Source organism: Cordyceps fumosorosea (assembly GCF_001636725.1).
Source record: "Cordyceps fumosorosea ARSEF 2679 chromosome Unknown scaffold_21, whole genome shotgun sequence".
NCBI classification, from domain to species: domain Eukaryota; kingdom Fungi; phylum Ascomycota; class Sordariomycetes; order Hypocreales; family Cordycipitaceae; genus Cordyceps; species Cordyceps fumosorosea.
In genome coordinates, this window is record NW_017387321.1 from 153,008 (window position 1) to 180,073 (window position 27,066).

Here is a 27,066-nt window from a genome sequence, read left to right on the forward strand (position 1 = left end):
CCCTCTACCATATTATCCTGCCGCCACCACCGCCACCATGGACTCGCAAGGCGGCAGCTCCAAGGCTGGCCATCTCTGCGTCCTAGTTCACGGAGTACGTCATCGCAGCGAGCAGCTTACCCGACCCTTTGACCCTCACGGCCTACATATGCTGACCTGACCCGCGCAATCACAGCTCTGGGGAAACCCCGACCACATGCGCAACATTGCCAAGTGCCTCCGCGACCAGCACTCCCGCGACGAGCTCTATCTCCTCCTCGCCAAACGAAACACGGGCAGCTTCACCTACGACGGTATCGAGCGCGGCGGCGAGCGCGTCTGCGCCGAGATTGAGGAGGAGCTACGCGCCATCGAGGCCGGCGGTGGCAAGATCACAAAGCTCAGCATCATCGGCTACTCGCTGGGCGGGCTGGTGTCGCGCTACACTGTCGGCTTGCTCTACGCCAAGGGCATCCTCGACGGGATGGAATGCATGGTACGAACAGAACAACGATTACAAACTACTCTTTCTTCGATGATCATCGGGCTTGCCGTGCTGACTTCGGACCCTTTGGACAGAACTTTTGCACATTTGCCAGCCCGCACCTCGGCGTCCGCACCCCCCTCCGCGGCTGGCACAACCACGTCTGGAACGTCGTCGGCGCGCGCACGCTCTCCATGTCCGGCCAGCAGCTCTTCACCACCGACCGCTTCCGCGACACCGGCCGCCCGCTGCTGCAAGTCATGGCCGACCCGCAGAGCATCTTCGCCCGCGGCCTGCGCCGCTTCCGCCGCCGCACCCTCTACGCCAACATCACCAACGACAAGAGCGCCGTCTACTACACCACCTGCATCCAGAAGACGGACCCCTACCGCGACCTCGACCTCGTCCGGCCCAACTTCTTGGCCGGCCGCGTCGGCGAGGTCCTGCTCGACCCGGAGACGCCCTTCTTCTCGCGGCCCAAGCTGGCAGCAAACTCTGGCGGCCCCGTCGCGGCGATTTGGGGCCGCTGCGTGGGGTGGGCGCGAAGGCTACCGCTGGCGCTGGCCGTGGCCGTGTTCGTGCCGATCGGCGTGGCCGCATTCCTGGTCAACTCGGTGATCCAGAACGTGCGCAGCGCGCAGCGCATCCGGCTGCACGAGCGCGGCCAGCTGGGCGTCAGCACCGACGAGTACCGCGTGCCACTGCTCATCAAGGAGCTGCGCGGCGAGGTGGAGTCGGCGTACGAGGCACTTAACAACTCGCAGCAGCAAGAGTTCCTCGGGGCCGGAGACGATGACGACGACGACGACGCGGCGATGGACGCGGAGGACAGGAGGCTGCTGACGCGGGAGCGCAGGCTGTCGCAGCCGACGCAGCCGACGCTGGCGCTGGCGCCCTGCCAGTTCGACATGATCCGCAACCTCGACGCGATGGGATGGCGCAAGTACCCGGTCTGGATTCACAACACGGGGCACTCGCATGGGGCCATCATCGCGCGCATCGACAAGAGGAGGTATGATGAAGGATTCATCGTGATGGGGCACTACGCCGAGGAGGAGTTTTTGCTGTAGGCAGAGCGGGGGCGTGCAACTGGTATTATTCACGAGCGTTTTTTTTTGTCATCGTTCCTTGGGTAGATAATTAACGGATGTGCGGCTTCCTTATAGCAATGGATAGAATGTACTTTTAATAGATGGATGACCGGGTATGCGGTTGCATCTTACGGTATTGTGGCAGTGCTGACTGACAGTGCCTGTATGAAAACTGTGTGACATGGACGTATGAAGCTAAGAATAGTGGCTAGGCATCGGGCTTCTTTGCAAAGAAGAAATTGGAAAATGCGCCAAAAAAAAAATGGTCGTACATATTGCAATGCAGCACTCACTCGGCCAGTGACGGATGGTATAAGTGGCAGGCCACATCACGGCGCAGTAGCTGGCGCTGGACTAGACTACTAGTTTAGTGTGGATGGATGGTGATGCAATAGAGTCGGCCCCTCGCTCGATTCCCGGCAGCGACAGGCTTCACGATAGTGACAGGATGCGGGCGCATGAAGTGGCTGCTGTTGATACTACATCACAAAATAAGAAAACCCTAGTCATGGCCTGCTTCATACCTCCCTAGCCAAGAAGTTGGCGTATGCAGATGCACAGCCTGACCACCGTCTCGACCGTGTCGTCTCATTTCTAGCAACGAATCACGTGTCGCTACCCAACCCCGGACTGTTTGCCCCGCAGCTCGAGCCAATTAGCAGCGTTCCCAGCGGACCCCACCAGCTCGAACCAATCAGCGCCGCGTCCATTTGGTAGCCAGGAGAAAATTCGCCTCTACCAGCTGCAATTGGCATCCCAAACCTCCTCCTGCTGCCTCTTCTCTCCCCTTCTGCAGAGGTCTTGGAGCACACCACCCTCCATCTCCCCATCCCGCTCATTCTCCCTTCATCATCTCTTTGCAGCCCATCATCCTCTGCGTTGCTCGATTCTCTTTTCTTCACCTCGGCCTGTTTTACTTGATCTCCTTACGGGCTCTCTTCTGGTCTCGTGATTTTTCCTTTTTCTTCCATGGGCTGTCCCGACTGAGCCGAACCTGCTCACGGGCACCGCAGCAACACACCAACAACACCCAACACCACGCCAACCACGCAATTCGTACAGCTTGCTCCCTCGCACTGGTGGCGGAAGCAATTGACGCAGGCCTCGGACAAGATGGTACTCCAGCACTCCACCAACCACACCTACTCGCATCCCTTCCCGACCGTCACGCTCGCCTACTTCCTCCGATACTCGTCGCCCAACCTCAATCCATTCGCCGCTCACGTCCTCAGCACCGATACCATCGCCAGCCATGTTGACCCCGTCACCCAACGACTGCACACGACGCGCATCCACCTGAAGAAGAGTCGCTTGCCGGGCGCTGTGTACAAGCTGCTGCCTGCGAGCGTCACGGGCGGCGGCGCCGGCGACAAGGCATCGTACATCCTCGAAACGAGCGTCGTCGACATCAAGGAGGGCTGGATGCGCACTGAGAGTCGCAATCTCAACTTCACCGGCGTGCTCTCCGTCGTGGAGAAGCAGGACTTTAGCGTCCCCGGCGACGGCAGCCGTGCGGCGCCGACGCTAGAGACAGACGTCAAGACATCGGTGATCTTCAAGTCGCGGCTGGGGGAGAAGATCCGCGGCAAGCTCGGGCAGGCGACGGCGGAGGACGGCTGGTTCTCGGGCATCATCGGCGGCTGGGGCACCAAGGGCATCCAGCGCAGCATCGAGACGATGGCGTCGACCAAGACTCAGGCGCAGCTGGGCAAGAGCCGCGACGGCATGAAGATGGTGCTGGAGCGCATCCGCAACAATGGCGTGCTGGGCGTTCTCGAGGCCATCCGTCGCGAGCGGCAGCGTCAGCAGCTTGCCATGTAAATGATCGACTCAACCTACCACACATGTATAACATGACGACGACGCGGCACACTAACGAACAACTGGCATGTGTCCGCACGGGCGTTGACAAGTTCATCGGCCGTTTATGACGGATCTTTGCATCCATATTGTACATCACCCCCCTTTCTTGTTTCAGCATGGCGTCTCTGTTTTTATTTTTATTTTTCATGTCACAGTGTTGGGGCATTATGGAGGACGGAGGACGATGCAAGGATGGTCGGGCCGGTGGGGGCCGTGTATAGCTGCAGCACACAGTGTGCAGCATCCTTTCTCTTGTATTGAGTATAGGCAAAAAGGAAAACAGTATCTAGGAATGAATTCAAGGAGTTTATGTGTCCGCGGCAGCTGCCGAAGTGTACCTGCGGTACGTGTCTGTACACTGCCGTTCCTAGCCTTGCGTGGGGTTGAACTGACCATCGGAAGCCGGCGCGCACGTTTTGCTTACGAACTACCTTATCTACAGTAGTACACAGGTATCTTTCTGGTGGGTGAAGGAGGGGCAATCCTGCGGGTAAAAATGACGGCAAAAAAATGACAGAAAAAAAAAGAGGTTGGCCTTTTTGCAGCCAAGGCTGAAGGTAAATCATCTACCTTGTCTCTGCATCTCTGTAGATTCGCCGACCCTGCGAATTTAAGATACGCGGGCTGTGCCACCGAAAACCTGCCCGTTACACCAACCGCTACCCACGATCACGATCTTGCAGCCAAGCATCCCCGGCCTTTGTTTTGCGTTTTGCCTTTTCTTCGCCCTTTAATAATATTTTCTGTCTAATATTTAATATCCCAACGCCACGCTTGCCAGCAGCTATGCCGGAAAAGACCTCGGTGCTCTTCGTCTGCCTGGGCAACATATGCCGCTCGACCATGGCCGAGGGCATCTTCCGGCACCTGGCGCAGAAGCCCGAGTGGAAGGACAAGATTGGCCGCGTCGACTCGTGCGGGACAGGTGAGGCTTCTTCATTCCCCCTGCATCGTTTTGCCGCGTTCCGGCTATGGCGGCGGCAGTGGCTTTTTTCTCTGGCTGACGATTGGGTTTACCCCTCCACCGCAGCGGCGTACCACACGGGCGAGTCGCCCGACGACCGCACCATGGCGACGCTCGAGGAGAATGGCATCACAGACTACGACCACGCCGCGCGACGCGTACGTAGCCGTTCTACTTTCCATCCATGTCCCCCTCCACGCATGTTCGCTGACCGCCCACAGTTTGCCACGTCCGACTTTGACAAGTTCGACTACATCTTCGCCATGGACCGCTCCAACCTGTCCGACCTCGAGCGCCTGCAGCGCGGCAACCCGGACGCCAAGGCCCGCGTCGTGCTGTTCGGCGAGTACAGCGGCACCGGCAAGGCCGAGGTGGTCAGCGACCCGTACTACGGCGGCGACGCGGGCTTCAAGCGCGCGTTCGAGCAGTGCTCGCGGTTCGCGCGCAACTTTCTCAACGACGTGGTCGGCGGGGACGAGAAATCGGCCTTGTGAGGAAGCGAGGGGGAGAAGAAGGGAGAGACGGATGGTTTGCTGATACCCAAGGGCAAGGCGGGCAGAGGAGATGAAAAAGAGACAAAGGAAGTTGTGGTCATGGAATAGACAACATCATCTGCCGCTGCGGCGGGCATAAATACCCTGATAATAGTCATGAATGCAGTACATACGAAACATGCGGAAAGCCTGACCTCTTGTCTAGAATATATGGGAAAACCACATTCAACACGCCTCAGAAACACGACTGCAGGGACACAGCGGTTGTGACAACAGTGGCCACATTTATAACGACTAGATAATCTCGTTACTTTCTTCCCTGTTGAAGGGATCGCCGCTCCAACTCCCGCACACAACACTTCCAAGGACAGGTCCCTTCCCCGGAGGGCCGGATACTACTCAAGCAATGAGGCACTTCAGACGGACCGTGCTAGCGGACTGCTCATCTTTTTCTACAAAGGGGAAACAATGAACCACTCACCTGCATGCCGCACTTGAAAAAGATGCAAGACGCCTTCTACGGCGACGGCGTTGCTGGGGTCGCGGCAGTACTTGGCGCATTCGACGCAGATGTCTCCGCTGCCGGCGCCGAGTGCGGGATGCCTGCCGTGAAGGGACAGCGTGCCCTGCGCGTCCACGGCGCCGTCGGTGGCTGCGGTGGTGTTGGTGCTGTTGGTGATGAAGCCGTTGAAGTTGGTCGTGGGCGCGGCGGCGGCGAGCGCGGCAGTGGCGAGGACAGCGAGGAACTTCAGATGGGATGTTAATGTGGTCTGCTAAAGAGTCAAGGAAGTGGCCAAGTCGATTTTGTGAGGCGATGCTGTGAATGGTGAACAAGAAGACCACGAAGGTGGAAATGCCACCTTTATATACTCAAACTGGCCATCGTCGAAGTCGCTTGCCTTCTCATCGCGCGTCGAAAAAGTCCCTACTTCCCACTGCCGCCGTTGGAATGCCCTTCCTTCATCCGCTCACGGGATTGTGACTGATGCTGTGAGTACCATGTATCAAGTCGTCACATAGCGCCTGTGACCTTACCCGAGGCCGAGAACCTGCGGCGTCTAGGTACGGAACGTGCCAGGACTGGCCTTTTCTTTTTCGCAAGTTTGTGTCTTGTGTTTTCCGAGGAATGCACGAGACACAATCAGCCCACCACAAAGTTTACGAGAGCAGCCCAATGGCATTTGACATTCAAGGTTCAAGTGGAATGTGCCCGACCAGCGCAAATACAAGAGTAAGCTTGTATACGTCACAGCCTGCACTCGTCATCTCGAGACATCATGACAAGTATCCCGCAAACTAGACATTGAAATATATTCGTCGGCATCTTTGACTGTCTTGTCACATCTTACGAGTGCTCGTGGTTCACTCTCCCTCTCACCATCGTTGCCCGAGCGAACCATTCACATTCCCCCTTAACTACTCATACTGCGCCATGAGCTTGTTCGCGAGAATCTTCTCCGCGAACCCCGGAATGTGCGTGGTGTGGCACCACGGCTTGCGCGCCGTCTCCGTCCTCACCGCCTCCGCGAAGCACCGCAGCCAGCCGCGGCGCGGGAACATGGCCACCACCGCCTCCCGTGTGTCCTCGTGGATCATGCCGTCGAGCCCCGCGAGATGCGGGTGCTCGCCGGCGTTGTCATACACGGTCGCCAGCTGGACCAGCTGTCCGAGGAGCGTGATGCTGCCGTCGACGCCGATGTCCTGGTGCCGGATGATGCACTCGCACACCGCCGCGGCCTGATCCGTCGGGGCGCCGGCGGCTTCCAGGACGCGCAAGGACTCAATGCCGCCGTAGAACTCGAACGACATGTTGGTGGCTGCCATGTTGGCCTCGGTGGCCCCGAGGTCATGGAGGAGACAGGTCAGCGCGAGCGTGGCCGGGGACAAGGTGGTGGCGAACTCGCGGAACTGCTGCTTGAGAATGGTGGTAGCTGTTAACCATTTCAGTCCCTGATTTTCTAAGAATTATAAACAGATGTATTGTTGAGACCAGGTCCACATACCGAAATAGTACACCCTCATGGAGTGGTTGTAAATCTCCAGCGACAGATGCTCCTTGGCATACGTCTCCATCTCAGCCACCACTGGGTCATCGGACGGCCAGACAATTTCTGCTGGGCTCAAGGGCTCAGGCGCGACGCGGTATTGCTTCCCGTCAAAGAGCTTGCTGGCGTCGAGGGGAACAGCAGTCCAGCCGTTGCTGAGTATGTCTGACATTGTGGCTTTGGCGCACGAAAGTGTTCGGGACGGATTTAGGTGGGAGTGCAGACTAGAAAAAAGCCTGTACTCTTAATGAAGAAGAAGGAAGGATTGAAGAATGAGACGGGTCGGAGCGCGGCTTGGGAAGCATTAAATAGTTGCTCATCCTCAACAGCAACACCCGATGGGTCCAGGCTATTCCCGAGAGTCTTTGCTGCTAAGATGACTGGGGCGAAAGCAGCCCGGGAGATGCGCAGACAACAGTTGGAGGTAGCATATTCTCTCGGATATATTCTCAGGTGAACATGCAAAGCTGCCTTTGGGTCATGGCGATGTCCCCGAACTATCTCATGTGGTGGGCACTACCTCGGGTTTAGTCTGCGATGTTGACACCAGTGGCTCGGGGATTAACCGCGCAGGTTACCTGGCACAAGCGACACGTGCGTCGGTGCGATTTTTGCTTGGCAGGATAATTGTACCTCGTAAATATAAAAAAAAATAAGAGGGATAAGAAATGTATAACCTTTTGTCTTAGGGTACGACCAAATGCCGTAAGGCTTGGAGTCCATCGCCATACGGGCTACGGCCGATTGCCTCATGGTCGTCGCCTTCTCCCACCGTGCCGAATACACTGATCAACTTGGTTACTATCGGGGGTATTTCTTCGTTCAAATTGCGGTGAATTCCCGAAAGCAGTAAGGCAGCGCTGACAGTGGCGTACAATATTGGCCATGAGCTAGCCATTGCTGCCGACAGCGGCTTGAGAGTGCAGTATGCAGCGATGAGTCCACCCAGGCTCCGCAGCATCTCATCAAAGTGCTCCCTGCGGCTTTCTACCTCGATTGCACACGATAGAGCAGCTGCACGGAGTAGTTCAGCCTTGCAGTGATTGATGTGTATGAGAGACACCAGCTGTTCAATCCTCCGGTGTATGGTGGTGGGTTTGGTTGCGCTTCGTGGGCCGTACGGCGGAATGATCTCCAGATTGGCCAGACTCTGCAGGTAGCGGGATATTGTCGACGGCGGTATGTCGCTTGCGTTTAGATCATGGAGCTGCTCGAGCTGCCAGTTCAGCTTCAACTTGTGGATAGCTCCGGTCCAGGAGCAAAAGGTAGGAAACGTCACGCCGTGGACTATGTGGAGGTTGTGCTGGTCAGGGCCGGCAACAAAACTGCTCGGCCTGCGCCCGAATGCAAGAGATAAAGACGAGTCTAGGAACCAAATAGCGCTCCAGAGGGGATGAATCGCGGCATCCCATTCAACGCTTTTGTTCACATTAACATGTAGCCCTATTGATTGAGAATTTTGAGCAGTGGTTCCTATGCGGTCAGGGTCAGTTCGTCGCCTCATCTCGGCAGGCAGGCAGGGCGCAAGGAAACGTGCCTATCAGGCTCCATGCCATGCCCGGGTTGGCGTCATTTGCAATGACAAGCTCAATCATCAAGAGCGCTTGTATGGTTGATTCAGATGGCATGCCAAATAAATTTGCGAGGCGCAAGCACTCGAATGCGGCAGCGACTGCTCCAGACGTTAGAAAGTGAACGTCAAGGGACACCTATACGCACCAAAGACCCGGGCTTTCAGAAGACGGTCACTAGCTGCCTCTATTTCGTAGAACTGACAGCCGCATGCCAGAACGCCAAAAAGTACCCCATACCAAGCCGCGTCCTGAAAGGCACCTTCAGTAGCAGCCATTTCGAGCGCCTTGGCAATGCCTTCGTCGCCTAGCGTCTGCAAGAAATCACATAATCGATTCTCAAAGACTTTCGAGTTCAACAGAAATGGATAAAATGGAAGTATGTTTTGGTCAAAATTGCGATAATACCTGTTTAGGTGATGGAATTACGCATGTCAGCTAAGGTAAGGGAGTAAGGCGCGGCGGCAAGCTGACCTGAGACAGACTTCGACCGTGGGAAGTGATTGTAATATGTTGTTCAACGACACTTCTCCGGCGTAGGACCAAAGAGACCCGAAGGGGTGCAGCGTTGTGCGGTTTGTGAGGCCAAAGGCCGACTCGATGGATACTCGGCTCGGCAACGACGCTCGATGCGGGCCATGATCGACGAGCGCGCGGAAGAAGTTTGCCGCGCAATTCTGGCCAAGAAAGACCCGTTCCCTCGTTACGTCATCCGTTTTGTGAGTTGACTTTAAGTGCTGGGATACCTTGTCCAGCAACGCAATCACCTGCGGCGTGTCGCTCAATTGGCGAGCACCCGTGGCGTCGACCTGGATAAGGCCAGGCAGAGGGGTTTGGATAGAGGTCAAGTTACGCGGGCTGCTTTCCGCGGTATTTGGTTGACTCGCAGTGGGAAGCCCATGCTGCGATTGTAAATCGCGGCTAGACAGCTGCTTCGGTGCTTCGACATGGCACATCTCTACATGGCCGCGCCGCTTGCAGGTTGCGCAGGGTAGCCTCCGATCGCATCGTACTTTCCGCTCACGGCATGGCCAGCAGCTGACTGGCTTCCGATTTCTCTGCTTCTTGGCCCTTTGATTATCCATATCGTGAGTTGGGGTGACCGAGCCAAATCGCCTGCGTTTGGCAAGAGTTGGAGGCTGGTTAACCCCGAGCGAGGCCCGCAAAATCGGGCGGGAGAGGCGCTGCCTCGGAGTTAACCGTGCCGTTCGTTCCATATCACAGCTATCTTGCTTTTCGTAGCCCTCAGACACCCATCTCACCTCTTTTAGGTATTTGAATTAATCCCTGACACTGGGAGAATGCATGTTGCCACTCACTGGATGTAGCCTGCTCGTGGCAGCCAAAGTGCGCTGAGCTGCAAGCTTATTTCCATCTCTCGCGGGTTTTGCCGGGCGGGTTCGTAGATCATCAAACAAACTACCCGCAATAGCGGTAGGAGCCCAGCCGGAACACATATTGGCACTTGAGGATGACCCCAAGGTTGCTGACAAGGTGATGCCATGGAAGTAGGTTATCACGGCTTGGTAATCCTACAATATGAGGGCAATTGAAACGCCATATGTTATCAGCAACTATCAACAATTATAAGCACCATCACGATTCAGGTACCTAAGCCACCCGAGGCATTGAACGATTCGTGGACAAAGAGGTGGACGCAATGTTGCGGTGGTGCTGGGCGCAAATTGCAGCATATGGCTAGTTGGCCGTTAACATCTATTCTACGGAAAGCTGCTGCCAAGAATGGTTGTTTTGGATTTGCGAGAGAAGGCAGGTTTTTATTAGCAAGCCGAATTACGCATAGCACTGACAAGACCAAGCTGTCGTCATATTGCGGGTGGTCTGATGTTTGTGGGGTCGTAACTGATGGGAGCAGGTTGCATTGGAGGCTCAGTTTGGCAGGCCATGAGCAACAAGTTGGCCGCGTTCCGCTCCATCACCTTCTGGTCCTGGCAGCTGGGCAGAAGATTGAAGGTTTGGCTCGTGACAAACGAGGCTGGCTGCTCGTCTGCTAGAGGAGCTACCAAGCGAATGCGAAACTGGCTGCCTTGACGAGGATAGCGTGGACGGACCAAAGAGGCGAGATGATTCGAACCGTGGCAACTGTTTCAGTCGGCAAAAAAACATGGGACTGGATAAGGAGTGATTAATATAGGGGCCGAGGACATGTCGGTTGTTGTGAGGCCAATTGTCAGCATGGGCTGGGCGGCAAAGTGTCCAGGGCGGCCAATGAGAGCGACGAGTGGAGGTGACGAGGTGTGAAGCTGGGCGGCTAGGTAGGGGACTGCGGTGACTTTGGATTGGGATCGTCCGCGCGAGATGGAGGGATGGCGAGGGAATTCGGTAGATTAAAACAAGGTGAGGCGGCGGGTATGATGTCTGATGATGATTATTGTTGATTGATGAATGAAGCGGATCAAGAAGATGCAAGACGCAGGGAGCAAACGGAGGAGCAGGTAGGCTCAGTGGCACAACAGTGAGTGAGGGTGAAAGATGCTCGTGTCGAACGCTGGAGACATTGACTGTACTTAATACAGGGCCTGCAGGGGATGCTAGCGCCCTGAGCCTACATAGCAGTCCCCTGTCCAATCCCCGCCAATACGCTGAAGCAAAAAAACAAGAGCCTCCTTTTTAGTGGGTTTCCTGCCTGTCATGACCCCTCATTCGCCCTACAAAATGGGCCAATGTCAGTCAGTTGTTCCCCCAATAACGGACGTGCCTGTCTCCTCTCCACCAGAGGTAGCCGCCCACCACCTCGTTCTCGCCAGCTCCTCGACTCCATATATTCTATATAATCTTGCGGCCAACCGCCATCCCATCTCGTTTTCATCTCTCTAGCTCGCCCCAGCGTCTGATCTCGTCCTGCCCAAGACTTCTTCTGCTTCTCAACGACATCTCCTCCCGCTGGCATTGCTAAGGATAAGCTTCACAACTGCGCCCGCGCCGCTGCTCCCTATACAGACCTCGGACAAGCCTCTGCCCCGCATTCTCGCCTTTTTGCGCGCCTCCTCCCCGCGCGCTCCAGCAAACTCGCCGCCATGGGCGATCTCCAGGGACGCAAGGTCTTCAAGGTCTTTAACCAGGACTTCATCGTCGACGAGCGCTACACCGTCACCAAGGAGGTTGGACAAGGTGCCTACGGCATTGTCTGGTGAGTCTCCCAACAGGCCGCATGTCTCGTACCCCGCGCCGTCCGCCGTTCACCCCTCTCGCATCGCAGCCACAGCTAACCGTCGGGACCGTTCGATTCTAGTGCCGCCGTTAACAACCAAACCAACGAGGGCGTCGCCATTAAAAAAGTCACCAATGTCTTTTCCAAAAAGATTCTCGCCAAGCGTGCGCTGCGCGAGATAAAGCTGCTGCAGCACTTTCGCGGCCACCGCAATGTACGACCGACCACCTCTCCGATCCCGACCTTCCCCAGAGCACACAGCTAACTTCTTGGCCAGATTACGTGCCTCTACGATATGGACATTCCTCGGCCAAATGATTTCAACGAGACATACCTATACGAAGGTGAGCCCGACCCCCTGCCTCGCCCTGTTGCACAGTCTCCGCTAACACCCCGTAGAGCTTATGGAATGCGATCTGGCGGCCATCATTCGCTCAGGACAGCCCTTGACCGACGCGCACTTTCAGTCATTCATCTACCAGATTCTTTGCGGTCTTAAGTACATCCACTCAGCCAACGTGCTGCACCGTGACTTGAAACCGGGCAACCTGCTCGTCAACGCCGACTGCGAGCTGAAGATTTGCGACTTTGGTCTTGCCCGTGGCTTCTCCGTCGACCCCCAGGAAAATGCCGGCTACATGACAGAATACGTGGCAACTCGCTGGTACCGCGCACCCGAGATTATGCTTAGCTTCCAGAGCTACACCAAAGCTAGTGCGTATCGGCCCCCTCCCAGTACTGTGACATCATGATGCTAACCTTGACTACTAGTTGATGTGTGGTCTGTCGGCTGCATTCTTGCTGAGCTTCTCGGTGGTCGTCCATTTTTCAAGGGCAGGGACTACGTCGACCAGCTCAACCAGATTCTTCACATCCTCGGCACCCCCAACGAGGAAACGCTATCGCGCATCGGCTCGCCTCGCGCCCAGGAATACGTGCGGAACCTGCCATTCATGCCCAAGAGATCCTTCCCCAGCCTGTTCCCCAACGCCAATCCCGACGCCCTGGACCTCCTTGACAAGATGCTAGCCTTTGACCCGTCGGAGCGCATCAGCGTAGAGCAGGCTCTGGAGCACCCATACCTGCACATCTGGCACGATGCTTCGGACGAGCCTGACTGCCCCACAACCTTCAACTTTGACTTTGAAGTTGTTGAGGAGGTTCCGGAGATGCGTCGCATGATTCTGGACGAGGTGATGCGCTTCCGGCAGATGGTCCGTACGGTGCCTGCGGCGGGCCCTGCCCTAACGCAGCAGCAGCAGCAGCAGCAGAGCCAGGTGCCGATGCCGCAGGGCTCGACACAGTGGAAGTCGGAGGACCCGCGTCCCCAGGAGTACATGGGCGGGCCCAACGGCCTGGAGCAGGACCTGGCCGGTGGTCTGGACGCCGGGATGAGATAGATGGCGTACGTCAGCCAGGATGTGCCAAGCAAGACTGTGTTGGCTGGACCGTGCATGCCAGGCCCTGCATGTTGTCAGGGTGGTGTGGCGAAGAAAAAGGCTGAACGTGTGTTGGATTCTTGATGACCAATGATTACATATGAACTAAGAATATTTTGGAGAAGCGAACCAAAGTGACATGGATATCGTGCAATCTCCGTAGCCGCCAGGTGCATACATATAGCCCCGACCTGAGATGGTGGGTCACTGTCGCCGGCATTGGGAGGGCACTGCTTACCAGCCAGCGGAATGGCTAAGATTTGCCAAGAGATGGGATTCCAGAAATGATCTCCGCATAGAAAACTGCCAAGTCATAAGGTGGTGGGTTCAATGCTAGTGGTGTTATAATGGTGTACATGTTATTGGGTGTGGAATAGCCGCCGGGTTTCGACGACGTGAGCTGTCAGCCACTGCCACCAACTGCAATCTTAACAGCCGGTGGTAGAACGAGCAAACACCGCGGCGAAGCGCGAGTGGAAGGAAGATGGGATTAGAGACTTTTTTTGCAGTGACTTTGAACAATTCTGATGTTTGCTATGTACAACTCTAGCGATCGACGACTTCGTTTTCCGTCATGAAAGGACGTGAAAACGTGAAAAGGAAAGAAGAAAACTGTAAACCTTTATATGCCAAACGAGCCGTGTGATGCAAATATAAAACAAAGAAAGCAATAAACAATAAACTGATGCCCGCATCCCATTTTTTGCCTTTTTTTTTTCCCACTGTATAAAGAAAACAGAGCGGGCAGAAACATTAAAGGTATCTAGCGAGTGAAAAGGAAAAAAAGAAAGACTTGGGCAAACGTCCAAGTCCTAACACCATCTGTCAAGCCGGCGCAGCAGAGCACGCTCTATACTTATCCGTAGAACCAGTAGGTAGCAGTGTAGCTGGTGCTGTCCTCACCAACTCCCGCCGCGCAGCCGTGCGAGTTTCCACCCGCCGTCAGCACGCGGTACACCAACTTCGCCGGCCCCTTCGCCTCCTCGGTCGCGCTCAACTTCAACCACGCCACCGCGCCCGTCCCGTCCGGGCCCTTGTCGGCGTCCGCCGGCGCGTCCACCGCCTCGTCCTTCTTCGCCGTCAAGAAAATCTCGCCATCGTCCACGAAGAACGCCGGCACGCCCTTGTCGGTGAAGAAGTGGTGGCCAATGTACCGTAGCGGCTCCGCCACGCCCTCGACGGTGAGGTCGGCGGGGGTGGGAAACGGGGAGGTGAGGGAGGCGCCGGGGCGGGAGGGGTCGGCGCGGCTCTGGAAGTTGTCGAGGTTGAGCGGGACGGGGTGGGAGGCGAGGACGGAGCCGGGGAGCGCGGCGAAGGAGGCGGTGGAGGGGAGGGAGCGGGCGCCTTGGAGGGGGTAGAGCGGGCGGGCGTCGTAGAGCACGGCGAGGGCGCCGGTGGCGTTGGCGGCGCCGGGGCCCTGGGTGGTGCAGGTGTAGTTCTGGATGCCGAAGCCGAGGGCGACGTGGAGGAGCTTGAGGCCCTCGGGGGGGTTGGTGAGGTCCTTGGCTGCGGGTGGTGTTAGTCGAGTTGCAATGTGAGGTTTGTGTGAGGTAAGAAGGATGGAGAAGGACATACCACCGCCGGAGGAGGGGAGCGTGGGAGTGACGCTCTTGGGCGCGGGACAGGCTGCCGGGGCAGAGAGGACAGAGGCCGCGGAGGCGAGGAGGAGGAGGAGAGACTTGGAGAGCATGGCGGGCAAGGGAAGAAGTAGAAGACTTGATGTGTAAAGAAGTAGAAGACTTGATATGTAATGGAAATGATGAGGCAAGGAAAAAAGAAAAAGGAAAAGAAAAGGAAGAAATGTATGTCTTAGATGGTTGAGATGAGATCGAAGCCGAATTGGGAGAGGATTGTCTCGGGTATAAGTATACAAGACGGTAAGTGTGTAAGTCTGGGTTGAGAGAGCTCCGAGACTAGGCAAGGTACGGGAAGGTCGGGCAAACAGGTGTGACGGGCAACGACCAGTAGCAAGAGAGGCGTTTGTTTCCCAGAATAGAATGCTGCAGTGTAATAACGTGGTACTATCGGGGGTGGTGGTGGGTGTGGGTTACTCGGGCAAGGCAGGGCGCTTGCAGAAAGTTTGGGCGTATGCAAGAGAGGTTGGCGAGCGGGGGCGGTTGTGCATAAGCCTCACGGGTTGGTTGCTATTTCGATAGCAGAGGGGAGATGATGGTGAAGAAGGAAAGGTCGTTGATGTGGTGGTGGTTGGGAGTCTTTCCGATTTTGGTCGTTCTCTTCAGAGGAGGCTGGGGTTGCTTTATATCTCCAAGCACCAGTAGTACGGGGCAGCACAGACAAGCAGGGCGTTCCTCGCCCTCGCCCTAGACGTTTGGGATAAAAACTTTGACGAGCCTCCTCTTGCTCGAAATCACCCCCTGCAGCCACCAGCCTCTTCCTGTCGCTCTCCCTCTCTCTTCCCGCTCAGCTTACATTGAGGGAGGGGTCTGGCGGCGGGGAAGTCCAAGACCAAGCCAGCTAGTCCAGCGGTAAGATATGTGTGGGCTGGGCTGAGACGCTAAAACGAGAAGTGAGAGCGATGGATGGACAGGGACCTACAGTAGCTAGCATGGAATAGGAAAGACGGGAAGAAGCCAGTCAAGCCAGCCCAGCTACTAAGCTGCTGCTATTAGTAGAAGGGGAGGGGAGGTCGGCGGTTGCTGGTGGCTTGCTCGTCTCGTTGGTGGTGCAACCCCCGGCCAGCTCCTCCGGAGAGAAAAGGGCTCTTGAGCAACGGCAACTATTCCCGGCCGGAGGAGATGGATTACTTGGATGGAGAAGAGGTAGGAATCTATTTTCATCTGACAGAAGGAGCGATGGAATCGATAGCTTGCATGGCTTAGTATGAGTGCAGGTGTTCTAAAAGCCCGACGCACACCACAGAGTACCGTGTTCGGCGCCGAAGCTTACCAATGCCGGATTCCACATTGTCGGGAAGCCTGACGACCTCAAGGCCAAGAGGGAAAGAGACTGCAGCGCGGTTTGTGATGACGACCCTGGTAATAGAACAAAAAGCGCACACACCCTGGGGGGTTTTTCCAGGACAAGAAGTTTTCATGGACAAGGACAAGGACAAGGGAAGACAGACACAGACACTGGCTGGTGCACTCACACCACCACCACCCCTCTCTCCGGCATTAGGCCTCCGGATCAACATATCGGCCTGCTGCACGTCAGATTGAGACAGCAGGCATGTTGTCATGCGAATAGATACCCATCCCAGAGACAATGCGGTGTGCAGACAATGAAGCCGGGGTTCATCTCCGCACAGAGTAGTAATAATTCCCATGCACGCAGAACGCATCTTCTCTCTCTGTCCCCATCTTTTACCAAGATTAATTCTCCTACTCGCCAAGAACTGTCGGCCTTTTTTTTTTTCTTTTTTCTTCTTTTTTTTTCCGCTCATTCTTCGGGCACCACTTGTTTGCCCGCCGTACGCTACTTACGGGCGCTTAAGACGGCCAGCTCCTCTCCCGTCCGTCCCTTTGTCTGTCCAACCAAGGACAGGAACCAAATATAGAATGCCCCCAGCCCATCTACTGTACCTATGTATGTATACTGTGCTGTCATTTCTTAGCCAGCCCTCATCATCATATGCAAGGGCGGTTACCATCATGGACAATGGCGCCGCAACAGTTTGTCAACTAGAGCCAGCGAGAAATGTCCATCCGGGTTTCTCGGCGTACCAGTTTCAATGTTCAATTTCTTCTTCCCTCCCCAGGTCAACATGCAAAGCCCACGTTTCCCGTAGACAGAGGCCCGCCTCCAACCCCGCCCAGCTGCCTTGCCTTGTCCGTCCGTCCCCGTTTCAGCCATGAGCCAAAATCTGCAGGAGCTCCAGCCTAAAACATGCTCTTCTTCTTCTTCTTCTTCTTCTTTTTCCCCCCCGCGACGATGCTCTTTTTCGTCTTTCTCCTTCTTCCTTTCCCTTCCTTTCCTTCCCTTCCGTGCTCAGCAACACCTCAGGGGGCAATCGTTTTGGCGAATGCAAGCCACAAGGCCCTCTGAAACAGGGCGGATAATCTCCGTCTGCGTCCAAGCCGCCGCCCGTTGGCCAAAGGTAACGGACCGCAGAGTGCCTCGTGCTAGGCGGTTAAAATCCATCGTAATCTTCTTGTTTATATCCCACCGCAGGCCTACTTCCATGACCGAGCACCTTTTCTTTTTTTGATATCGCTCTATCGGTGGTGAACCTGCCCCGTCACGACGTCGCTTGCCCGGCTCAGCCCTGTGCCAGGCTCAGCACATCACGGCCCTCTTCCGATCTCCTCAATGCGTTTGAAGAACAATCCAACCCTGGGGCACTATTCCTCTGACGTTCTTCTCCCTGACCTTGCCCCAATCTGTCCTAAACCGTTCGACGCCGTTTCGACTAAAACGTGAATTGGTCGTGGGCGAGGGGGCTGCAGCCTTGGGCGGGGGGTTCGCGTTTCGCGTTTCGAATGAGTGCACTGACGTGCTCTTCCGCCCAGCGGGTTGCTGTTCCGCCAAGTTCGTCGATGGTAAGAAGCGAGTGCGGGCGGCTTTACGGAGTAGTTTGCATGAAACTCAATAGTTGGCCGAGATGCGTTTGATGCAAAGACACCGAGCGCTGCTCGCCGACGGGCGCCTCGTCGTGAACCTGCTGGTGGACGTGCCTTGCAGCTGGCTGCCTCATGTTCAGTTTGTCGCAGCTTGATGGCGCCGATTTGGGACAAGTAATATGAACTTATAAACTAGTAGAGAACTGCGTGCTGCGTGAGATTAGAAGGCGTTTCATGTTGGCCATGATGGCCTCACTGCCGGCTGCGGTCGCTTGGCACCAAACTACACCGAGGCCGAGACGCCGACTTCCGACACAGATATCGATGCTAGGACTTTGCGAAGGTGCTACTAGCATTCAACCCGTAAATCATAATCATAGCTGGCTTTGATCAGCTTAAGCTATCCATGGTACCTGGATTCTTTCGTCAATCTGACAGTCTGTGTATTGCAGAGCAACAACTAAATCAAAGGCTAAATACATGATGCTAATTTTGGGTAGATATTAATAATGGCCCGGCTCAAACCCTTGGCTTTTGTTCATTTCATCATAGCAACGCAGAGTGCTTTCCCCTCCTTTTCCCTCGCCGACATCGCCGTCCACCGTTTCCCCCCCCCCCCCCGCCCCCCGCCGTCGGCGGGGTGCTGTCCACCTGGATGCCGCCGCGCTTCGGGTGGAAGCTGTCGTGGAAGGGCAGGCACCAGCCGCCCTCGTGCTCCGGCGTGCCGACCCATGTGCGCAGCAGGTGCCGGGGCGGCTTCGGCGGCAGCGCGTCCACGAACGCGGTGCGCGAGTGGAACGTCTGGCAGCACGAGACGAACTGCGCGTCGCCCACGTCGCACGCGTACTCGAAGCCGTGCCGCACGCACGTCTCCTCCAGCACCGCCATGGCCTCGAGCTGCGCCGGGGAGAGCGCGGGGATGAGGCCCTTGTCGCTGTACCGCGTGAGGGACTTGACAAAGTACGGGTCCCATCTGTGAAGCAAGTCAGCATAGTTGCGGGGAGAGAGGCGAGGGAGAGCCTACTTGACGTAGACGCGCTCTTGTCCGCCCGGCTCGAGGTAGAAGACGGGCACCTTGATCCAAGGCTCCTGGCCGGCCGTGACCTCGCCCTTGCGGTCGACGTACCACACGGGCGAGGCCAGCAGCTTGGCCACGTCCGGCCGCTCCTTGACGAGCGCGTTCCACACCGTGTGCGCCGACGCGCAGCCCGACAAGCCGCCCGACTCGCCCGGCGCGCAGAACAAGAGCCCGACAATGTCAGCCTCGTCGGTGTGGTGCAGCTGGCTGTTTCCTGCAATTAGCCTCCGAACATGATGAATTGCATCACAGAGTCTGGAACCTACGCGGCGTTGGTGGCGGCAATCTTGACCTTGTCCAGCGAGTTCTTGTAGTCGGCGTCGAGGTTGGTGACGTGGCCCAGCACCTGGCCCAGCTTGTTCTGCGACAGCAGGTAGCCCAGGTGCGCCGAGATGCCCATCATGGCCACCGCCGCCTTCTGCCGGCCCCACGCATCGACCGGCAAGCCGCGGAAGAGCACGAAGCCGCGGCCGTTGAGGATCTCATGGCGGGCCGCCTGCAGCGTCCTCGTGACGTTGGGGATGTGAAAGTTTTGCTAGTCGATCGTGTCAGTCACCACAACCATGGCCCGTCTTGTGAGGGGATTTGCCTACCTTGTTGATGTTGACCAGCGGGATGCCGGAGATGGTAAAGGCGTCGACGGCCTGGAGGAGCTCCTTAAGCTCGCCCTCGGTCCAGCGGTGCGTCCACTCGTCCGGGCGCGCGGTCACGTCCTTGCCCTCCCAGACGGTCGGGCCGGTGATCTCGGCGGGGAAGGCCTCGAACGGGCGCAGCTGGCTCTCGACGGGCGGGTGCTGGCCGCTGGTGCGCAGGCCGTCGGGGAAGGCCTTGCGGTCGACGGGCTGGTGGTAGGGCAGGCCGCGGGGGAGGCCGCGGAGGCCGGGGGCAACGTCGAGCGTGGCGGCCATGTTGAAGGCAGGGGGGAAGGAAGGTAGGGAAAGAGATCAAAATGAGGTGGTGTAGTTGGTTGGTTGGATTTGATTGATAAGGGAAGATGAATTATTTGCCTGTGAGGGTATCTTCAGAAGTTGGTGGATGGGTGCCCGACGGGGGAAGCGATCTGGAGTATATATATCCCCCGCGAGCAGCTACACCCGATCGGCATTACGCAGTACAATTCCATGCTGCATGAGCTGATTGCTTCTCCATCCGGCCTCGGAACTTGTGCTCAAGCACATAAAGGAGGCCGCATGCCCGCACCCTTTCCACTGCTGACTGACGGGCTACATGTAAGTCTTGCAACTATGGCGTCCAGGATTATCGACACTAGGATCCACGCGCGTGACAAGTACATAATGTAGGAGCAGACTATGGAAGAGATACTTTTAATCTGAGAGGGCGCTTCGGAAGCCGGGTGCATTGATTTTCGGTGCGCGCAGCCGTGGACGGGCGAGAGAGCATTGGTGTGCTTTGGCGGAGTGTTGGCGTGCTCGCGGCCGGAATGACACCATCTCTCGTGACGACTAGACAAGCTGGGGCAGAGAATTGCACGGTGCTCGGAGCCCGACAGCCGGGGGGGGGGGGGATTGGCGGCTGATTGAGCCCGACAGCCGGGGGGGGGGTGATTGGCGGCTGATTCAAATTGATTCTGCAGTGCATGACAAGTGCATGACTTTGATGAGGAGTTGTTGTTTTTTTACTAATGAGGGGTATTTCCTCGGTGGTGGTGCTGCTGCTGACCGAGTGAGGTTTTCGCTGGCTCTCTGGTTCTGGCACTGGAATATTCCCCGGGTTTTTAACAGCCAATCAATTGACCCGCCTTGCGCGATCCCTTCCGGACTCCGACAAGGTTCACGCAGATTTCTCCCCCAAGTTTTGCGATTTACAGTCGTCGCTGTGAATTGCTCCCAAGTCATCGCAGCAGCACGGGGAGACATGGTAGGGCTCGGTAGAACACTCGCGAAGGTTACGGGCACAAGGCTGCATTCCGAAGTCGCATGTCCTGCTCGGAATGGCGGATGTCGGAGTACCGCATCAACATGTTGTGAAGCCGGGCGCGGACGCTCGAGTTGCATTTTTGGCGTCCAGGGTCTGCTTGATAGTGTCTGCTTCTTGGCGGTGAGGGTGTCCTGCCGTCGCCACATGACGGGTGGTGGTGGAGGGGTTGCCAGTGCTGGTCGATGTCCTCGAGGAGGGCTTACTGACGAGTATTCCGGGCGAGCGAAGAATTTTGTGATGAGGTTGTTGAGGGTTGGGAGCGGAGCTGGGGACTGATGAGGGAAGCAGGGGGGAGGTGTCACGAACCGGAGGTCCAGGGTAGGCACTCGCCAGAGGAAGGGCCCGTAACGATCTGCGCCGCGAATATGGTGGAGGTACCACTCTCGCAGGGCATCTGGCCCTGGACAGGGAACGACTCGGCAAATTGGTTACACATCTGCGTTAGCTGTTGCACTTGCAACTTGACATGATAAGCATGACCAACGGCGGTGAGTAGATACATAGCCCCAACGGCAATTGCTCAGATTTCCACAGCCTGGCCTGTGATAACAGCCTTGCTGTGATTTAGGTACAAGGGCCCTTTTTCTTCCCTGGCTTTTTTCCCTCTGGAAACAATGGAAGGGCCGCAGACTCTCTCTCCACCACTGGACCGACCATTTCCCCGCACAAGCTCAGCTCGCAGTAGGTAACTAGATTGCAGGCCGTAATGTTACATACATACATACATACATGGAGTGGTGCATGCAGTCGGTGGCCCCTCCACAGCGTCATCAACGCTGCAAGCCATCATGGCAAACAAACGCCAGCTGCCAGCCTGCATATATACATAGTTGCCGACCCCGTTTACAGCTTCGTATAACTGGCGCTGTGGCTTGTTCATTCCGTTGCTCTCATTTGCACCAGGAGAGAATGTTAGATTAGATTGTTACCTAGCGACCAGGACATGGTGCTGACGATGCCTCTAGCTGGTCTAGCTGATTGCGGCAACGTCACATCACGGTCGCGCCACTGTTCCTGTTCAGGAACGCGCCGGCGGACAGATGCTAGGCACTGTCATTCAACACTTAATTTTCCCTTGTAGAGAGCCCCCTCTCGTAGATTGACACTCCAACATTAATTTAATCAGCTTACCTGGAAAAACCCCATGTACAAATAGCTCGCCAGGGCCACCACCACCACCAATGTCGACCCCTCGAGACACCAGTCCTCACCTAAGCCCGCCTCAGCACGACCTCGAGATGCGCAGCTCAACCATCCTCGCCTCCGCCGCCGCCGCCGGCCTGGCCACTGCCAGCAGCAACTGCAAGCTCCCCCACGTCGACGTCCCCGCGTGCCCCGCCGTCGGCACCGTGCTCTTCAACAGCAGCGTCCCCGACCGCTCGCCCTTCCCCGCGACGCAGGTCGACCTCTGCTACACCTCCACCGCTCTGCACCTCGCCTTCACCGCGCGCGACGAGCGCAGCTTCTACTTCGACCCGGCCCAGACCACCAACGGCGACATCTGGCAGTACGAGGTCATGGAGGCCTTCCTGCACCGCGGCGACGCCGACCCGCAGACCTACCTCGAGTTCGAGGTCAGCCCCAACAACGTCACCTACCAGGCGTTCGTGTACAACCCGTCCAAGGAGCGCGCGGCCGGCGCGCCGTTTGACCACGCCTTCATCAGCGACCCGGCGGCGGACGGGTTCGCGGCGAAGACGACGCTGGATAAGCAGGCGGGTACGTGGAGGAGCGAGGTGAGCATCCCGCTGGGGCTGTTCAACGTGGACGAGGGCAAGGCGAGGGGGACGAGGTGGCGGATGAACTTCTTCCGCACGGTGGTCAGCCCGGAGACGTTCCCGGATCAGCAACTGGGCGCGTGGAGCGTGCCGGACAAGGCGAGCTTTCACATTTCCAAGTATTTCGGCACCGTCAACTTTGTCTAAGGAAGCGGAGGTGGGGGTTTGTGTAGATGACCAGACGAGAACGTATATAGCCAAACGAAAAGCTTTTTATCGATGTGCCATGTATTTTTTCTTTCTTTCTTTTTCTTCTGGTGATTTGTCCAAGACTGTGCGCCGGTGCTCTGTTGGCTCTCCTGGGTGTTCTCAATTATCAGCAGCTCAGCGTTTGGAGCACCAGCGCGTTGAATGGAGCGAGAGAGAAACCCTGAGGTGTGTCGGAATATGAGCAAAGCCAATGCATAGCGGGTCAAGAGACTGGACACTGGGGAAGTGTGGTGTAATATTTTACACCATGGTGCTGGCAGAATGTAGCGCTGCAGAATGTAGGATTCGTCACGCCCTTCCGAGCTCGGCTCAAAGAGGATCAATGGTGGTGCTGAGCTGACTCGGCTATCCCCGGCGTGTCGCTGGCGCCTTTCCGCCCACCTTGAGGGGGCATTATCAGCATTGTTGTGGGGGATGGAGGATGGGGGAGTGGCTTCGAATAGACCTCGGAGTTTTGGCAGGGCGCAGATGTCAATCTCTAGCTTGGCAACCAAGACAAAAAAAAAAAAAAGGGGGACGATGTAAATGCAAATGCAAATGCAAGATAATCCATGCCAGCTTGGCTGGACTTGACTTGATTTGGAAAGGGCAGCAGAGACTCGGTAGATTTGGGCTGCTTGCTGTTCTGCTAGATATAGCGGGGGATGCAATCTATATGCGGGGAGTATGAGACTACCTGAACTGTGCATCCACATTGCGACATCGGCACGGCATAGTAATTGGAAGCCCGCCGAGAACACTGTCCGGGGCCATTCCGCGCCGCCGCGCGCCGAATTAATAAGGGCACGCGCGCCCTAGGCCGGGAGCGGCGAGACATGGTGCGCCTTGACGCAGAGCATCCATTGAGTTGAGAGCAAGCCGCCAATTCAATTGTTCTTTCTTTACTAGCTAGTTCTTTCATTCTTGTAGACCCGCGTCACAGATGTTTCCTCGTGCAAGCCGTGTCTTCCTCCGTTGGTTCACAACATGCACCGGCCCGGGGCGGCTGCTCCAGGCGGGGCGGCTTTACGGGTTGGCGGGCAGCGGCGGGCCATTTCTTGTCCAACTTCCCCCATTTCGCCCTCTTCGGCTCAACAAGCTTCAACTTTGAAAGTCATGTGGCCCCCCCTTCCCCCCTTGTAACCACTGGTCTGTGAACCACTAGTGATATCGCATTGCTGCTGGGTTCAACATGTTTTGTGGCGCATTGGCTCACATGGCCACGGTTCCCCTTCCTGTTTGCGTCATTGCACCTACCGACCGCCCTTTTGTTCGCTGTGACCGGCAGCTTGCCAACAGCCATTGTAAACAACTCTCCGAAGAAAAACACCATCGGAAGGGTCTGACTATAGTAGACTATTTAGCACCACGTCCTCCCGCATTTTCTCACTTGGCCCGTCACACGGTGATTGCACAACTTCAGCGTCCAGACAACGCAATTCCTCAGGTGCTGCCAATTCCAATATTTTACGTCTCGGAGGCACGGTTCACGCAAAACCACAATCAACAATCCGCAATCTTGCATCCCAACTATCCGTCCTCCTTGAGCCGGTACAACTTCAAGTGGAGATTAACCTACTCCCCCCCCCCTATCCGCATAGGCCAGGTTCTTTTTTTCCACGCCGCCCCGTCGCCAGAGCCCGCCGATATCCACCCCCCCCTCGACTTCTGTCTTGACTCAGAAACTAATAACTTCGCCCCTCCGCTTCCGACTTTTTTCTTCCTCTTCTCTTACTTTTCATCACCTCCTCTGTCAAGTCGCTGTTGTGTTCTCCAATCGACTCTCTTTCCACTTCGTTCAATTCCACACGCCTCATCGCCTAACCTTCCTTCACAACCCTTCCACCCAACAACCGCAAACAACCAACAATGTCTCCCTCCGCCGTCAAGGCCCAGGACGTCAACCTCACGGCCGCCGCCGTCGAGCGCAAGGAGGCCGCCGCTGCCGCCGAGACGACCCCCGTCCTCGCCCAGCTCGACGCCTCCCGCCTGACTTACACCTACACCCAGAACCCGCGCGCCGTCCCCGACGAGGCCGTCGCCAACGCCGGCACCGAGACCATCGCCACCGACCACATGGTCCTCGCCTCCTGGTCCGCCGCCTCCGGCTGGTCCGCGCCGGAGCTCAAGCCCTACGGCCCGCTCAGCCTCATGCCCACCGCCTCCTGCCTGCACTACGCCACCGAGTGCTTCGAGGGCCTCAAGGTCTTCCGCGGCCACGACGGCGGCCTGCGCGTCTTCCGGCCCGACCGCAACTGCGCCCGCATGAACATGTCCGCCGGCCGCATCTCCCTGCCCACCTTTCCGCCCGCCGAGCTGCAGAAGCTCATCATGGCCCTCCTGGAAGTGGACGGCCCGCGGTGGCTGCCGCGCGACCAGCCCGGCCGCTTCTTGTACCTGCGCCCGACGCTGATCGGCACCCAGTCGCAGCTGGGCGTGCAGGCGCCGCGCGAGGCGCTGCTGTACGTCATCGTCACGTACATGCCGCGCATGGACAGCCCGCCGGGCGGCATGCGCCTGCACACGTCGCCCGAGGACATGGTGCGCGCGTGGGTCGGCGGCTTCGGCTACGCAAAGGTCGGCGCCAACTACGGCCCGTCGCTGCTGGCCACCGCCGACGCCCGCCGAAGGGGATACCACCAGATTTTGTGGCTGTACGGGCCCAACGGCGAGTGCACCGAGGCCGGCGCGTCCAACTTCTTCGTACTGTGGAAGCGCAAGAGCGATGGCAAGAAGGAGCTGATCACGGCGCCGCTGGACGACAAGCTGATCCTGGATGGCGTGACGCGTCGCTCGGCGGTCGAGCTGGCCCGCGAGAGACTGGCCGGCGAGGTCGAGGTCACGGAGCGCAAGTACACTATTGACGAGCTTGTTGAGGCTGACGCCGAGGGCCGCATCCTCGAGTCCTTCGCCGCCGGCACCGCGTACTTCATCTGCCCCGTCTCCCAGATCCACCACCGCGACCAGGACATCAACATCCCCATGGGACCGGAGGGCAAGGCCGGCGAGGTCACCACCAAGATCAAGACCTGGATCGGCGACATCATGTACGGCAACGTCTCTCACAAGTGGGGTGTCGTCGTCAATGAAAAGGCTCAGTAATTTGCTGCTGATCTCGGCTAATTTCTCTCGAATGACTTTTTTTCCTTTGTTTATTTTGCAGGTAGAAAAACTGTTTGCTATTGCTAGAGGTTTATAGCCTACATCGGCTGGAGTTACTGGACTGGGATACAAACATGATGCCGATAGAACGGGCTGACAGAAGAACGATGATGCATGATACAGCTAAACGTATATAGCAAAAATGATATATGATGAAATCCATGCCATCGTCCTTGCTCAAGTGTTTGTTCTTTACTCTTAAGATGATACGTGACATTCTTAGCCCTCCATCAGCGTTTGCATTACCTTGAGGCTCTCAATCTGTATGTACTCGGCATATTCCTCCACAAGTCAGCCGAATTGCATGCTCGGCTCTGATCCCCATACTTACCTCTTCAATAGTGTTAATTTCTCGCTCTCCGTTTCTCACAATCTCTTCAATGGCGTCTATCAAGTTGTGCAATTCCGGTTCTTGTTGCGGCGCGTCGTGGTCGTCCGTCAGCCGCTTCCACGCCTCCTGCTCCGTCCGCACGCAGGCTTGCCACTGTTCGTGGAGGGATTCCACTTTTTCATCGGCGTTGGCAGATTCCTCATGTAGAAGTATCAAGTGATCATTTACTGTATCCTCTTCCTCATCTCTGCCTTGTTCTGCGCGCTCGGCAAGCGGCTGCGACATGATCTGGTATAGCTTGGTGCTCGTCGTCAGCGCCGCAGTCGATTCGCGCTTCAACTCGTCGATTTTTCTCCGAATGGCTTCGCTGGCATTTTGGATCCCGATTGTGCTTTGATTGTGCAGATTTGACCCCGTCGCAGCGAGAGACTCTGGCCAGGTTAGATGAAGGACACCCGTCCGGCCGTCAGCACCTACTTGCAAGCTGTTCCAGCAACACATAGTTTTCGCCGGCTGAAGCTCTATCATTTTGTTTTTCTAGACTCAGATGCGCAGCCAGTATCTTGCAAAACTCGCGCTGCAGATGTTGTTGCATTTTCGATCCGTCCAGGTGTGCCGCCTTGGAAACCCGCCCAGAGAATTGCTGCGAGGGACATTCGGGAGTGCGCAGCCTGGCTCGCAGGGATAGGAATGTGTGCTGTGAGCCATCATTTGCTACGGAAGCCATTCTGTTTATTGGCTGATTTCTTGTTGAAGATGAACCAATGACCGAGTACTTGTCGAAAACAAGCATTGCTGGAGCAAACGGGAGTCGGCAGCTGGCAAGCCGGGCCAAAGGCTGCGTTCCTCAGGCGTCGACTCGCAGCTGTCCACCGACCCAACAAGTCAATTGAACTACATACCAAAAATCTGGTTGATTATTCGCCGACACAGAAAGAAGCTCTTGAAGGAAAATCTCCAAAATTACC

The 27,066-nt window shown here is 56.7% G+C and overlaps 11 protein-coding genes across 11 annotated transcripts; 7 read left to right on the forward strand and 4 right to left on the reverse strand.

Moving 5' to 3' along the window:
- Positions 1-37: 37 nt before the first annotated feature.
- Positions 38-1,533, forward strand: ISF_07316 (hypothetical protein; the record flags this gene model as incomplete). Its single annotated transcript, XM_018850919.1, has 3 exons — positions 38-94; positions 176-475; positions 559-1,533. The coding sequence occupies 3 exons, from the start codon at positions 38-40 to the stop codon at positions 1,531-1,533; spliced, it is 1,332 nt and encodes a 443-aa protein (XP_018701831.1).
- A 1,134-nt stretch (positions 1,534-2,667) lies between these two features.
- ISF_07317 (MSF1 domain containing protein) lies at positions 2,668-3,375 on the forward strand (the record flags this gene model as incomplete). The annotated part of the gene is made up of 1 exon (XM_018850920.1): positions 2,668-3,375. One exon carries the CDS (start codon positions 2,668-2,670, stop codon positions 3,373-3,375), a length of 708 nt encoding a protein of 235 aa, XP_018701832.1.
- An 828-nt stretch (positions 3,376-4,203) lies between these two features.
- ISF_07318 (low molecular weight phosphotyrosine protein phosphatase) lies at positions 4,204-4,875 on the forward strand (the record flags this gene model as incomplete). The annotated part of the gene is made up of 2 exons (XM_018850921.1): positions 4,204-4,539; positions 4,603-4,875. 2 exons carry the CDS (start codon positions 4,204-4,206, stop codon positions 4,873-4,875), a joined length of 609 nt encoding a protein of 202 aa, XP_018701833.1.
- A 503-nt stretch (positions 4,876-5,378) lies between these two features.
- Positions 5,379-5,639, forward strand: ISF_07319 (hypothetical protein; the record flags this gene model as incomplete). The annotated part of the gene is made up of 1 exon (XM_018850922.1): positions 5,379-5,639. One exon carries the CDS (start codon positions 5,379-5,381, stop codon positions 5,637-5,639), a length of 261 nt encoding a protein of 86 aa, XP_018701834.1.
- A 652-nt stretch (positions 5,640-6,291) lies between these two features.
- Positions 6,292-7,092, reverse strand: ISF_07320 (Cyanamide hydratase, HD-type; the record flags this gene model as incomplete). Its single annotated transcript, XM_018850923.1, has 2 exons — positions 6,292-6,806; positions 6,879-7,092. 2 exons carry the CDS (start codon positions 7,090-7,092, stop codon positions 6,292-6,294), a joined length of 729 nt encoding a protein of 242 aa, XP_018701835.1.
- Positions 7,093-11,529: 4,437 nt separating this feature from the next.
- Positions 11,530-13,063, forward strand: ISF_07321 (mitogen-activated protein kinase; the record flags this gene model as incomplete). Its single annotated transcript, XM_018850924.1, has 5 exons — positions 11,530-11,642; positions 11,745-11,877; positions 11,941-12,007; positions 12,063-12,377; positions 12,435-13,063. The coding sequence occupies 5 exons, from the start codon at positions 11,530-11,532 to the stop codon at positions 13,061-13,063; spliced, it is 1,257 nt and encodes a 418-aa protein (XP_018701836.1).
- Positions 13,064-13,958: 895 nt separating this feature from the next.
- On the reverse strand, positions 13,959-14,792 carry ISF_07322 (malate dehydrogenase; the record flags this gene model as incomplete). The annotated part of the gene is made up of 2 exons (XM_018850925.1): positions 13,959-14,608; positions 14,678-14,792. 2 exons carry the CDS (start codon positions 14,790-14,792, stop codon positions 13,959-13,961), a joined length of 765 nt encoding a protein of 254 aa, XP_018701837.1.
- Positions 14,793-17,624: 2,832 nt separating this feature from the next.
- Positions 17,625-19,608, reverse strand: ISF_07323 (taurine catabolism dioxygenase TauD; the record flags this gene model as incomplete). The annotated part of the gene is made up of 5 exons (XM_018850926.1): positions 17,625-17,747; positions 18,274-18,595; positions 18,647-18,907; positions 18,967-19,235; positions 19,294-19,608. The coding sequence occupies 5 exons, from the start codon at positions 19,606-19,608 to the stop codon at positions 17,625-17,627; spliced, it is 1,290 nt and encodes a 429-aa protein (XP_018701838.1).
- A 2,211-nt stretch (positions 19,609-21,819) lies between these two features.
- On the forward strand, positions 21,820-22,563 carry ISF_07324 (Carbohydrate-binding domain, family 9-like, subgroup; the record flags this gene model as incomplete). The annotated part of the gene is made up of 1 exon (XM_018850927.1): positions 21,820-22,563. The coding sequence occupies one exon, from the start codon at positions 21,820-21,822 to the stop codon at positions 22,561-22,563; it is 744 nt and encodes a 247-aa protein (XP_018701839.1).
- Positions 22,564-24,474: 1,911 nt separating this feature from the next.
- ISF_07325 (Branched-chain amino acid aminotransferase II) lies at positions 24,475-25,707 on the forward strand (the record flags this gene model as incomplete). The annotated part of the gene is made up of 1 exon (XM_018850928.1): positions 24,475-25,707. The coding sequence occupies one exon, from the start codon at positions 24,475-24,477 to the stop codon at positions 25,705-25,707; it is 1,233 nt and encodes a 410-aa protein (XP_018701840.1).
- Positions 25,708-25,986: 279 nt separating this feature from the next.
- ISF_07326 (hypothetical protein) lies at positions 25,987-26,626 on the reverse strand (the record flags this gene model as incomplete). The annotated part of the gene is made up of 2 exons (XM_018850929.1): positions 25,987-26,049; positions 26,099-26,626. The coding sequence occupies 2 exons, from the start codon at positions 26,624-26,626 to the stop codon at positions 25,987-25,989; spliced, it is 591 nt and encodes a 196-aa protein (XP_018701841.1).
- Between the last annotated feature and the right edge of the window lie 440 nt (positions 26,627-27,066).